A 13980-nucleotide genomic window follows, 5' to 3' on the forward strand; every position below is an offset into this window, starting at 1 on the left:
GTAAAGAGAGTGCCCTTCCTTGCGGCCAATACTAGGACTGCTGACATCAGTCCTCAACTAGGGTTCACAGTGCTGAACAATCTGGAGCTGGCAGCTCCCTAGGTAATCTCACAGCAGTGGTGAGGGGTTTCGGACTGATAACCACCCTGAACTTGGAGCTGTTTGCCACATTGCTATGATAGTAGAAGTGTTCACAGTGCTGGTAGAACACTAGATAGACTTCACTTGGGCTGAACCAAAAACTGCAACAGTTCGGGTACAATAGTGAGTGAACAGTTCGAGGCTGCAACAGTAGCAAGTGAACAGTGGCTCTGTAGAAGAAGCTAAGTCTGTGCGAGTCTTGCTGGAGCACCGAAGCTGCAACTGTAGAAGTAGTTAAGCCCCTTTCGGCTAGTGCTAGGACTGCTGAAATCAGTCCTCAACTAGGTCTGTCCTACACAGACCTCTCTTAGTAGCCAAATAGCTACTATTTGCTGGAAATAACCTAGTAGGACATCTACTTCTGGGTCTTACTTCCCTTGAGTCCTACAACCAAGAGAAACCCTAGGTTCGAACTTGCTTTACTCTCTTACACCCCTAGGTCTTCACTACAGCAACCCAGAAAAGGAAGAGAGAAGATGAAAAGACAGCAAGAGAAGAGAGTGTGTGCCGGCTGAAACCAGGAAGAAGCTAATGCTCTGATACCATGAAAGCTAAATTACTGTAGCCGAAGTAGCAGAAAAGAGAAGAAGAAGAAGAAGAGATGCTGGAATGTCGAACTGCACTGCTCAGTCGACAGTACTATTATTTATATTATGGTGTAGTACAATGATACAGGAAGTTACTAGAATGCCCCTGATTAGTGATGGGACACCCAGACAACTTAAAACATTAAACAGGATTAGGCCCATTAACAAAGGCCCAGTACAGGACAACTTAAACTTAAGTATAGGCTAATAAGAACTCTTATCAGCCGAATACTCATACATACAAAGACTTCAATCCAACATCACACACAATACTGCATCCATCCAGAACTGTTTTGGCACATTCATATGAATCAGCAAGCCACGAGCAACTTCGAGAAGGTGACGGTTTTTTCGTTCAGCCACACCATTTTTTTGGGGTGTCCTGGCTCAAGAGCTTCGCTGAAGTGACCCACTCGAAGCAAAGAACTTCGTGAGATCACTATGGAAATATTCCTTTGCATTGTCCGACTGGAAAATATGAATTTCCGTTTGGAATTGAGTGAACACCATGCGTTGAAAATCTTTCACAACTTGTGGCACTTCATCTCGAGATCGCATAGGGTAAACCCAAGTGTATTGAGAATAATCATCAATCAAAGTAACAAAATACTTATAGCCAGCCGCAGTAGGTAGAGTAACAGGGCCCCAAACATCAGAATAAACAATATGAAATGGAAATTCAGGTCTTTTATTTCTTAAAGGTAAAGAACTTCTACAATGCTTACTCAACTGACAAGTTTGACACTGTAACTGACTCACTGACAAGGACTCAAACAACTTCGGGAACATAACTTTTAACGACTCAAAAGAAAGATGACCTAAACGACTATGCCATAAATAGGCCTGACTCTCACTCGACGAACTTGTGGACTCAGTCGCCACTAGACCAGCATTATTCTCCAACACGTAGAGACCATCCACCATGCTTCCTCTACCAATCGTCTTCCCCGAGGTCAAATCCTGAAACACACATGAAGACGGAAAAAAAGGTGACTGAGCAATTCAAAGAGTGAGTAATACTACTAATGGACAGCAAATTAATAGGTAATTTCGGAACATGCAGGACATTAGGAAGAGTAAGGCCAAGTGGGAGAGATATGGTGCCTCGGCCAGCTATGGTAGAAAAAGAACCATCAGCCAGTCTTACCTTATCTCTCCCAGAGAGAAGGTTATATGTCTGGAACAAATTTGACTTACCAGTCATGTGATTTGAGACTCCGGAGTCAATAATCCAAGGTGAATCAGTAGTATGAGATGACACATGGAAGGCTGTGGCATTACCTGATGTAGACGCAAATGAGGTAGAAGGAGTAGGCCCAGAATCCACCTGGCGAAGAGTCCCACCATACAATTCCAAATGTTCACGGAAGGAGTTGATAATATCTTCCTTAGGGTCAGAACCGGGATGTCTCTCCTGAGTTACGGAAGGACTAGTCTCTGTCGATGCCATATTAGCTGAGTTATACCTTTTTTGATTCTGCTGGCCTGGTTTCTTGCCCTAATCCGGTGCTGAGTTCTTACCCAAATCCTGTGCCCATTTAGGTTTTCCATGGAGATCCCAACATGTATCTTTAGTGTGTCGTGTCTTCTGACAGTGAGTGCACCAAAGCTTGCTTTTATCTTCTGATTTTTTCTGAGTGTCACCCCTTTTAAAGCCACCTCCGACATTTGTATCTGAATTTCCCCGGACCGCTAGGGCAACTGACTCCCCTTCTACACCATTCATCACACTTCTTCTGCTTTCTTCTGACTGCACCAAGGCATACACCTCCTGGACTGATGGCAAGTCTTTACTACCCAAGATCTGTACCCTGATGGACTCATATGACGAATTCAGCCCTATGAGGAAGGCAAACACGCGTTACTGTGATACAAGTGACTTATAGGCCTTTGCATCTTCATCACACTTCCAATTCACATTCTGATAGTGATCAAGTTCTTTCCATATTGATGTCAAATCTGAATAGTACATCAAGAGATTCCTCTCCCCCTGCTTGCAAGTAGAAGATTCAGCTTGTAGTTGATATATCTTGGCATAGTGTCTCTGTTCTGAATAAGTGGACTTCGCTTGTTCCCATATCTCACAAGCAGTTTCAGCCCACATAAAAGTCTTCCTTACTTGTGGCAGCATTGAAACCAAGAGCCAAGACATCACCATACTGTTCTCTTGGTTCCACCTATCATGCTCAGCACTTCCATACTTCGGTTCCTTTACTCTCCCATTGATGTATCCTATTCGCCCCCTAGCAGTGATGTAGAGTTTTATCCCCCTAGACCACTCAAGGTAATTCAGACCATCAAAGGGAATGACAGCCATGGGAAAGCTCATATCCATTCCCCCACTCACTCCATTGTGGCTCCCTGAGATCTCTGAAGTAGCAGAATTCTCAGTCGACATGGTCAAGCAGTTAATCAGTCCCACACACCGGACTTAGGACCCCTCATTACTCCACAAAACAATGCTCCACTCAGTTCACACCCACACACTCGGGTTTACCAACCAGATTGAGCACAAACAGTACTAAATTCCGAACAAAAACTGAGGTAATATTCGGCAGATTTCAGACCTGTATAGTTTTATCAGTCCCCACCTACCAGAATTCCAGAATGTCTAACAGCCACTAATCAGCAGGAGAGATCCTTCTTACTTATAGTCAACTCAAACCATTGAGAAGACAGGTCAGCATTGACCTACAGTTGTCTTAACACATGAACAGGATCACACGATCCAAGAAAACTAGGGTTACACAGGTTCGACAGCATTCAGCCGCCCCAGATTCATAGGGTTTTCACTCGGCACATGACCAAGGAGAGTAAAGAAGAGAAAAAATAGGGAGAACTGTACCAGTTGTAGCTATTCTGTAGTCCAGAATCAGATTTCTTTTCTACTAGTCTGTTCGATCTGTTCTTTGGGTTGATCGATCTTCTCTTGACAGTAGGGTTGATCGATCTGCTCTCTTTTAATCAGCATTCCCGCTCTGATACCATCTTGGCAGTGTAGCCGGCCAGAGATAAGTGGAAGAGGAGAGAAGAGAAGAGAAGAAGAAGAGAAGAGAAGAGAAGAGAGAAGAGAGAAGAGAGAAGGTTTGCAATGTAACAGTACTGGCGGCGCCAGTGTTTATTTTACTATATATAGGGCGACAGAAATAACAAGGGAAAAGACCCTTGTGCCCCTGAGTACAATAACAGACATAACAGAAATAAAAAAACGAAATAAAAAAACACTTTAATTAGCCAAACAGGCCCTAACATCTGCAACTAAGTTATTTTAACATTATTCCAACAGTGTCCACATAGCATCCAAATAGTGAATATTCTAACTTTTCCAGGTTACCAGCAAATGGTATGTAAAGTATAGTGGACTGCAAATAGATATGAATATCAATGATTGATGTAAGACATATAATGTTCTATCAGATCAAGATGCCATACATTGTGAAGGGAACATGACACAAAACACCACTATTTCATATGATATTATAAATTACTAGGTTCAGTGAATATGATAGATGAGGAAAATATCGATATATCTGTCAAGAAAAAAGACAAATACCTGCATCCCACATTCTATAGAAATGGTACGAGAAGTGGATTCCCCAAATGACATTTTCGAAACCCAATAACCAAGAGCAAATGCAACAGCATGTAGGATGGCCACAGGAACTATAAGTTGTGCTCCTTGAGACTTCAAGACATTTGAAACTTGCCCAATCTTGCATATATACAAGTTGACGTTAGTATTTTTCAAATATAGTTAGAATGACCAAGTCTAAGGCTATCATAACCGCTTCACAACTGAATTGAACACTTCATTTACCAATAGATTTGTTAACTTACAGGGCTTGCACAAAGTAATGTGGTAAGGATAACCCCTATTAATGGTGTGACTGTGATTATTCGCGCAGTGAATTTGGGGAAAAACTCATTTGACAATACTGAAACATAGACCAAATGTAGGATTGCATCACTTTTCAGATAAGCTATGAACTGCATTAAAGTGATAGTGATAACTGTTGAACCACTGGCATAATTTTACTGAGAGAAGAAAACCTTTTGATTACCTCCAACAACAGTTGGCACCAACACTACTTGGAAAGTGCTGAGGGCAAGGCCCTACAAAAATAAAACGACTAGTTTTAGTCATTAGTAGTAGGCAGAAGGCAATTCTCCGTAATAAGCCTGTTTGCAAAGAGATCGTTGGTTGAAGTCTGTATTCCATCAGAAAGATTAAGAGAACAGTCTACAAACTATTTGACAGGAACTTGGTAGGAAACTCTTATATAGTAATACATAAATGAATAGGAAGAAGTAATAGCTTTCCCTTTTCTTTCTTTCTTCTTCTTCTTCTTCTTTTTTAATTTCCTGGACCTTTTTCAGAGTTGCTTCTTTTACTCCAATCCTAAAATAATATGATCTATCAGATGCCAATATCATCCAACCAAGTTGGTTTTGGAATTCAAGATTTCCTGTGTGGATTCCATCCTACTTGACACATATCTTAGTTATCTCAAAGTTATCAGCTTCTTTGTGAGCATACTTAAGGACAATTTACTGAAAAACTATATCAAGTGAGGTATGTTCTTACTGCTGCATCAACTGGAACAAGCTGACCTGCCAGAAGCTTTGTGAGGAGTGGTGTCATAACAATAGCACCGATTGTTGAACACCTACAGGATCCCAACCGGTGAAATGATTAGTGATGAATATCTTATCAAGAATTTGAATCCTAAGCCAATTGTCCAACATGAAATCACTCAGACAAAAGAGAAACTTCCAAACATCAGCATGCAGTAAAATATCATGACTCGTTGCCACTTACAAAATATCATGCTTTAAACACTGTTATAAGTATTCGTCGTCCAATATGAATATCGTATTATAGGTTAGATTGACAGTTTAAACAGCATATTTGACACAAATTTGATCCCTTATGACATGTAAAAGACCTTTCACATGTAAAGTTTAAAAAAATCATAATCTTGACTGCTATCATCTGATAAATACATAAAAGTATGTATACAAAACAGAGAAATTACCTTGAATATATCAAATTACAATTAGAGATTACCTAGCATCCAATTTACCCAACCAAAGCTAGTATAGAAAGTAGACCTACGTTGTCATAAGAACTGAGAGTGCAACGTTTCCCTTGGATATGTAGGTTGCAACATTTGATGCCTGCCCTCCAGGGCAGCATGAGACCAAAATTAGACCAGTTGCAAGAGGAGCTGAGAGTTTTAGACTCTGCAAATCAGAGAGCAGATTTAGGATTCAGACTTCACAATAATGTTGGACACAAAATCAAGAATGTCTAAGTTAATCCAGATGATTTTCGGCACCAAAAGCTAACAAGGCAATGATGATTCATACAGAAACCCAACATTTTAGGATTTTACAAATGCAGAAATAATATGTGGAAAATCACCTAAAACAGAGGATTTTACAAATTTGTTCAAGCTTTGCTATCATGGTGCACATCACAGGCATGAACAGGAAAGGCAAGTTCCTATGGTCAGTTATTCCTCTGGCAATCCTTTGGGCCATTTGGTTGGAAAGAAACTCCAGAGGAGGTGGTGATCAATTATGCTGTTAAAGAGATTAGAAGTTTTTTTGAGAAGCAGCGAATATTTCATTATAGTAAAAAGATAAAATGAGACTGCTGAGGGAGAGATTTTCTCAACAGCCCGCTACAAGGGGAAAAGAGCCAACAAGATGCTTAAACTGAAAGCCCCTGAAGAGACCACCAGTGAACATCCATTTAATCAGAATTTTTTCCACACTCCCGCACATTTTTTCTGATGGAGCAACTCGATCTTCAAACAAGTGATTGTTCTGCTCCTTCCAAATGCACCAGCAAACTACCAAAGGAGAGATTCCACAGGACCTTACCACTCTTGGAGAATGCCTGCCCCCACCAAGAGGACAGAAAAGATGCAAGGTCGGGAGATGTCACCCAGTTCATGCCAAAAAGATTTAAAACACGGGACCACACCTTGTGAGAGAAACTACATAGAAGTAGGAGATGCTGAGCGTCCTCCCTGCACAAACAACAATGATTGACTAGGGCCACTCCTTTTTTTCTCAAACACATCAATAGTAGGGATTTTACCCTTTGTAGCAGCCCAAATAAAGAATTGAACCTTTAGAGGAATCCTGAGCTTCCACAACCAGACCTAAGGGGGCGAGGTCCCATCTGAATTTAGCAAAAATTGCAACATAGAATTCACTGTAAGGAGGTCAGAATTCTCTTTGTTCCACCAAATCCTGTCCCTTTCTGTCGGATGAAGCTAGATTTATTCCAAACTTTGTGTTAGTGGTGTTAGTGAAGGGGTATTTCAGTCTTTGTACTTGTTGAGAATGCTGATGTGTACTGTTATGTTAGTTCGAGTGCCTCTTACTTAAAGAAGGGCACTCAAGTCTTTTTCAATAAGTCAATAATATAATAATAGGTCTGGCCGAATCAAGGGATTAACTTTTTTCCCTAATTCGAACCAGCCTTTCTCTCTTTGCTCTCTTCTCTCTTTTCTTCTTTCCTCTCCTACTTCTTGCTGTCTACTTTACTCTACAGTCAACGAACAAGACAGAATTCTATGGCAGGTCAAACTTCAACATGGTATCAGAGCTAGGTTCACCAAATCAGACTTGCTAGAATTCTGCCTTCTGCGCATTCGAATTAGGGTTTCACTTGGGGTTCTCAGTTGTGAGTTGGAGACTGGGAAAAGGGCTGAAAAGGAGTGATCGCCCTCTTCCCTAGGAGGTCTCTATGCCTCCGATTGTGTCGTTGGTGATTGGTTGCTGTGGTTTCTAAGCCCTAGTTAGGGCTGGTACGTGTGGTGCAGTGGTGTCTCAGCCCTTCGTATGGTTGGCCTTCAGGCGATGAGGTAAAGTTTTTTTTATATATTTTTTTTTGTTATGGAATACATGAGAGGTGTAGTACAGTTCGCATGATGGGTTCTCAGATTGCAGTATGCTAGGGTTTATGCTAGGGTTTATTCTGGTTTGTGTGTGATTCGAATGGCAATAGTGTCTACTTAATGGTGAAGCTTCCTATAGTTGTGGATTAATGTTGGTGGTGTTACAAGTGTGGTTTTCAGCTTTTGATATCGCTGAAATCAGTGTGTAGACCTCGGTGAGTAGGGGTTGTGGTGTTGTAGTTTTCAACATTTAATACTGCTGAAATCAGTGTACAGACTTCGGTGAGTAGGGTTTGTGGTGTTGCAGTTCTCAGCTGTTGAAATCAGTGTGCAGATTTCGATGAAGTGTCTGTGTGTAGTGTGCAGTGTGTAGTGCTCCTAATTCAGTGCTCAGAATTAAGGGAGTTCGGCAATGGCAGATAACAGTGATAGTAAACCTAGTGTCATGATATCTACTGACTACCTGAATGTCCAAATGACCTCCATTAAACTGAATGGAGAGAATTATGTCCCTTGGGCCAAGTCTGTAGAGGTTTTTCTGAAGGCGAAGAAGAAAGTGAAGCATATAAGAGAGGAGAAACCCCCCGCTAATTCTCAGGAGTATGAAGACTGGGAACAGGAAGATGCACAGATCATTACATGGTTGTGGAACAGTATGGAACCCAAAATCAGTGTGAACTTCATGTTTCTTGACACAGCCAAAGAGGTGTGGGATCATGCCAAGAAACTGTATTCAGGTCAGGATAATACCACTAGGGTATATCAACTGTATCAGGAATACTTCAATCTGCAACAGGGAAATCAGAGCCTTGAGGAGTACTATGCCAATGTGAGGAATATCCGTAATGAGTTAAATGTCTATCATCCTCTCACTTCAGATGTCAAAGTTCAACAGCAACAGCGAGAGCAGCTTGATGTAACACGGTTTCTGGTGGGGCTGAAGTCTGAGTATGAACCAGTACGAGCCCAGATACTAGGGGGATCTGCTCTTCCATCTTTAGAGGAGGTGTTTGCTCGTCTTCGGAGGGCTTCCATTGGATCTATGGACTCTAATGTCTCCGATAAATCAGCATTTGCAGTGTCAAGAGGCCGAGGTGGCAGAAGTGGGACTCGAGGAACCCAGCCTGGCAGGAGTGGTAGTGGTGGATCTACACACATCCGTGGTGGTGGTCGTACTGGAGGCAGAGATTCAGGGGGAGCTCGTGGTAGAGGACGTGGCTCGGGTCCACGGAAGTGTACTCACTGTGGTTTGGATGGACATACCATTAACTACTGCTATGACTTACATGGTCCTCCCTCGACGTGGGCCAACCATGCCATGACTAGTGACACCAGTTTCAGCCCTACACAGGAGAAACGGTCAGCTGACCCGATGCCTTCTACTCCCTCAGATGGTCCAGGCAAGGAGATGGTGAGTGTTCCTCGTGATGAGTATGAGAGGTTTGTTCAATCCAAGTCGCAGCAGAACACAGCTTCCTTTGCACACTCAGGTATGGCTTGTTTGGCATCCACACCCAACCCCTGGATTATTGACTCTGGAGCCTCCGATCACATGACGGGAACTCCAGGTGTGTTTTCATCTCTCACTCATTGCTCAACATCACAATCTGTTACCCTTGCTAATGGCTCCACGTCATCTATCTGTGGTGTTGGTAATGTTGACCTAGACCCTGTATCCCTATCCTCTGTTTTATATGTACCTAAGCTTCCATTTAATCTTATGTCTGTTAGTAAGCTGACCAAGTCACTTAAGTGCTCCATCACTTTTTACCCTTCTATGTGTGTTTTTCAGGATCTCAAGACGGGGATGAAGATTGGTGGAGGGCATGAAGCCGGTGGACTGTATTATCTTGATGGTGGTGGACGAACGTCAACGGCTCTTCAGTCATCCATTTCTCCTCTCCAGTGGCACTGTAGATTTGGTCATCCTTCGCTGAAAGTGTTGCAGTCCTTAGTCCCTTCATTGAGTCAACTTTCTGTTTTAGATTGTGAGTCTTGTCAATTTGGGAAACACCATCGTGTTCCCTTTCGTTCTAGGGTCGATAACCGTGTGTCGAGTCTTTTTTCTTTAATTCATTCAGATGTTTGGGGTCCTTATAAAGTGATGTCATATAATGGATACCGATATTTTGTTATTTTTGTTGATGACTGTTCAAGAATGACGTGGCTCTATTTAATGAAAGAAAGAAGTGAATTATTTTCCATCTTCCAGAAATTTTATGCTGAGATCCGCAATCAATTTGGTGTTCACATCAAAATTTTCCGTTCTGATAATGGTCGTGAATACTTGTCCTCATCTTTTCGAGAATACTTGGACCACCATGGGATTATACACCAAACTTCATGTACCTATACTCCGCAACAAAATGGGGTTGCTGAGAGAAAGAACCGCCATCTTGTAGAAACGGCACGCTCCCTCATGCACCACATGAATGTTCCCAAAACTTTTTGGAGCGATGCAATGCTCACCTCTTGTTTCTTAATTAATCGGATGCCCACGTCTATCCTTGATGGTCGTTCTCCTTTTAGTGTCTTATTCCCCAACATGTCTCCGTTTCCGCTTTCTCCTCGGGTATTTGGGTGTGTCTGCTTCGTTCATAATCTGAGTCCCGGGACTGACAAGTTAGATGCACGTTCCCTGAAGTGTATCTTCCTTGGTTATTCCCGAACTCAGAAAGGGTACAAGTGTTATCATCCTAGTTCTCGTCGTTCCTTGGTATGTGCTGATGTTACATTCTTTGAGTCTACTCCGTTCTTCGTGGGGTCCGGTGCTGCTGCTTCCCCCACATCACCACCTCCTCTTCCTCTTCCTGTGGCTGATCCACCTCCTTTGGTTCCAGTCATGCCTACGTCCTTGCCTCCGGTGCCACCATTGGTTGACCGTCCACCCATCCGTCACGTGTATACACATCGCCCACGTGTACCGGCTGCAGCTCCTCCAGCTTCATCACCGTCGACAGATCCAGCTCCAGCTTCGACACCAGCCTCCGACCTAGATCTTCCTATTGCCTTACGGAAAGGTAAGCGTACTTGCACCCTTCACCCTATTTCCAATTTTGTTTCACTTACCCACCTCTCCGTTCCCCATCGCCAGTTCATATCTTTGTTATCCTCCGTGGTTGTTCCTAAGGATGTCCAGGAAGCCCTTACCTCTCCAGAGTGGTGCCGTGCTATGGAAGAAGAGCTCTCTGCTTTGCATCATAATCACACTTGGGATCTCACCGCTCTTCCTCCTGGGAAGCAGGCTGTCGGTTGTAAGTGGGTGTATAGTGTTAAGTACTTGCCAGATGGTCGTGTTGAGCGCCTGAAGGCGCGGCTGGTTGCCAAAGGGTACTCCCAAACCTATGGCATTGACTACACGGAGACGTTCTCCCCGGTTGCTAAGATAGGATCAGTTCGTGTCGTCATCTCCCTTGCAGCTATGTCTGGTTGGCCTCTCCATCAGCTCGATATCAAAAAATGCCTTTTTGCATGGGGATTTGCTCGAGGAGGTCTACATGGAGCAACCACCTGGGTTTGTTGCTCAGGGGGAGGATGGTAAGGTATGTAGACTTAAGAAGGCTATTTATGGACTTAAACAGTCCCCTCGAGCATGGTTTGGTAGGTTCAGTGAGGTGGTCAAGAAGTTTGGTCTGAAACAGTGCCAAGTTGATCACTCTGTCTTCAGTCTTGACTCTTCGGCAGGTAAAATAATATTGGTGGTGTATGTGGATGATATCGTTGTGACTGGGAATGATAAAATGGGCATTGACAGATTGAAGGCATTCCTACAGGAACACTTTCAGACAAAGGACCTTGGCAAGTTGAAATACTTTTTGGGCATAGAGGTAGCAAGATCTAAGCATGGCATTAATTTGTGCCAGAGGAAATATGTGCTTGATTTACTGGAAGAAACAGGATTGTTGGGTACTAAACCGGCTGAGACACCTATGGAAACAAATACGAGGCTGAGCAGTGATATAGGTGAAGTGTTTGAAGAGCCTGGCAGATACCGACGACTTGTAGGCAAACTAAACTATCTAACCATTACTCGGCCAGATATTTCATTTGCGGTTAGTGTGGTGAGTCAGTTCATGCAGAAACCTTTGGTCCCACATTGGAATGCAGTGCTAAGGATTGTGAGGTATCTGAAAGGAGCTCCTGGTCGTGGTTTGCTGTACAGAAGTGGTGGAAAACTGGTAGTAGAAGGATACACCGATGCTGATTGGGCAGGTTCTATGTCTGATAGACGATCTACCACAGGCTATTGCACCTTTCTGGGGGGTAACCTGGTAACATGGAAAAGTAAGAAGCAAACAGTTGTGGCAAGAAGCAGTGCAGAAGCGGAATATAGGGCCATGGCACATACTGCTTGTGAACTAGTGTGGCTGAGGAACCTTCTACAGGAGATAGGATATGACATCAGTACTCCAATGAAGCTCTACTGTGACAATCAGGCAGCGGTTCATATCTCTTCCAATCCAGTGTTTCATGAAAGAACCAAGCACATCGAAGTTGACTGTCATTTTGTGAGAGAGAAGGTGCTGAATGGGGTGATAGAAACTGCATATGTTAGTACGGGAAACCAGTGGGCAGACTTGTTTACAAAAGGCTTGAGTCGGGGGAGAGTGGACTACATATGTAACAAGCTGGGATTATATGATATATACTCACCAGCTTGAGGGGGAGTGTTAGTGGTGTTAGTGAAGGGGTATTTCAGTCTTTGTACTTGTTGAGAATGCTGATGTGTACTGTTATGTTAGTTCGAGTGCCTCTTACTTAAAGAAGGGCACTCAAGTCTTTTTCAATAAGTCAATAATATAATAATAGGTCTGGCCGAATCAAGGGATTAACTTTTTTCCCTAATTCGAACCAGCCTTTCTCTCTTTGCTCTCTTCTCTCTTTTCTTCTTTCCTCTCCTACTTCTTGCTGTCTACTTTACTCTACAGTCAACGAACAAGACAGAATTCTATGGCAGGTCAAACTTCAACACTTTGAAACAAGACAGCCAATGAATCCAGATCCCAGTCATTTACCTCTCTTCTTAGTCTCAGGACCCACACTACTCTTGGTTGTAGATAACCTCAAAGTAATCACATGCCCGGGGCCTCCTTATCCTGAGCCAAAGCAAAAATTGATGGGAAGCCCAAGCAAAGGGGTTTGGTACCACATCACCTGTCTTTCCAAAACAAAATTCTTTCTCTGAACCAGGTTTGAAAGAGATACAACTGAAAAACACCTCCCTGATTTGTAAGATGCCCTTCCATGAGCTAGCTCCATATGGTTCTGAAGCTGGGCCAGATTCCCATCCGCAACTAGCTTCCCCATACTTGTTTTTAATTACATTTTTCCAGAGCACATCACCCTCTGTAGCAAATCTTCAGCCACTTGGCAAGTAAAGCACTATTACTTATTTGAGAGGCTTTATGCCTAAACCCCCTTGCTGTTTTGGTTTACAAACCTCTGATCAAGCCACAAAATGTAGCTTTTTATGATCTTCTGTGCCATCCCAAAGGAAGTCCCTCCTTTGTTTCTCAATGCAGCTTAACATAGTACTCGGTGCCCTAAGCAAAGACATGAAATAAATGGGCAGATTTGAAAGGACACTATTGATTAGAGTGATCCTTCCCCCTTTGAAAGGTAAATCTTCTTCCAACCAGGCAGCTTGAATTTTGTTCTATCAATAACTAGGTAGCAAATTTCTTTTGCTTTACAATGCGTTCCCAAGGGAAGGTCCACAACTTTTGAAGGAAGGGAACTCACTCCACCACCCAAAAGAGCTGCCAACTCATTCAATTGGGGGACCTCCTCAACAGGGATAAGAGCAGATTTCTGGAGATTTATTTTCAAACTAGATGCAGCTTCAAAACAGATGAGGAGACACCTTAAGAACAACAGATCACAACAACTTGGCCTTGAAAAGATTAAAGAATCATCAGAAAACTGGAGTGTGATTGGATCACTATCATCCGTCACTTTAAAGCCTTCTAGATAACCTCCTGAAACTACACGACTAATGAGTCTGCTCAGAGCCTCCAGTACTATATAAAGAAAAAGGGAGATAAGGGGTCTCCTTGGCAAAGACCTCTCTTTGCCACTGCCAAGCCCTCCACTTTAGAAGTTGAATGCCAATTCTTAGCTTATTTAGAGTGTTATAATTCAGGTCTGCCTTAGAGTTCGGCCTGACTGAGTTCAGTTATGTAGAAGAAGAAAAAGTGATAAAGAAAGAGAGAAAGAGAGAAGAGAGAATTCTGATTCGAACTGAAAGAGTCAACTTGGCTTCTCCCAGTCGGCCAGTAAGTATTTATATTATTATTAAAACATGACTGAAAAGACTTATGTGCCCTTACTTAAGTTAA

At 42.8% G+C, this 13980-nt stretch overlaps 1 protein-coding gene across 4 annotated transcripts in view; it reads right to left on the minus strand.

Moving 5' to 3' along the window:
- Positions 1 to 13980, minus strand: part of LOC104595276 (sodium/pyruvate cotransporter BASS2, chloroplastic-like) — a 51723-nt gene that overhangs the window by 20872 nt on the left and 16871 nt on the right. For all 4 annotated transcript variants that reach the window (XM_010255947.3, XM_010255946.3, XM_088897332.1 and 1 more), the window contains exons 7-11: positions 5845 to 5972; positions 5314 to 5395; positions 4790 to 4841; positions 4566 to 4663; positions 4282 to 4440 (exon numbers count right to left, since the gene is read on the minus strand). In XM_010255947.3, coding sequence (XP_010254249.1) covers positions 4282 to 4440; positions 4566 to 4663; positions 4790 to 4841; positions 5314 to 5395; positions 5845 to 5972 — 519 coding nt within the window. The remainder of the gene's footprint in view (positions 1 to 4281; positions 4441 to 4565; positions 4664 to 4789; positions 4842 to 5313; positions 5396 to 5844; positions 5973 to 13980) is intronic.

Source organism: Nelumbo nucifera, chromosome 2, assembly GCF_055504915.1.
Source record: "Nelumbo nucifera cultivar China Antique chromosome 2, China Antique-T2T, whole genome shotgun sequence".
Taxonomy (NCBI): domain Eukaryota; kingdom Viridiplantae; phylum Streptophyta; class Magnoliopsida; order Proteales; family Nelumbonaceae; genus Nelumbo; species Nelumbo nucifera.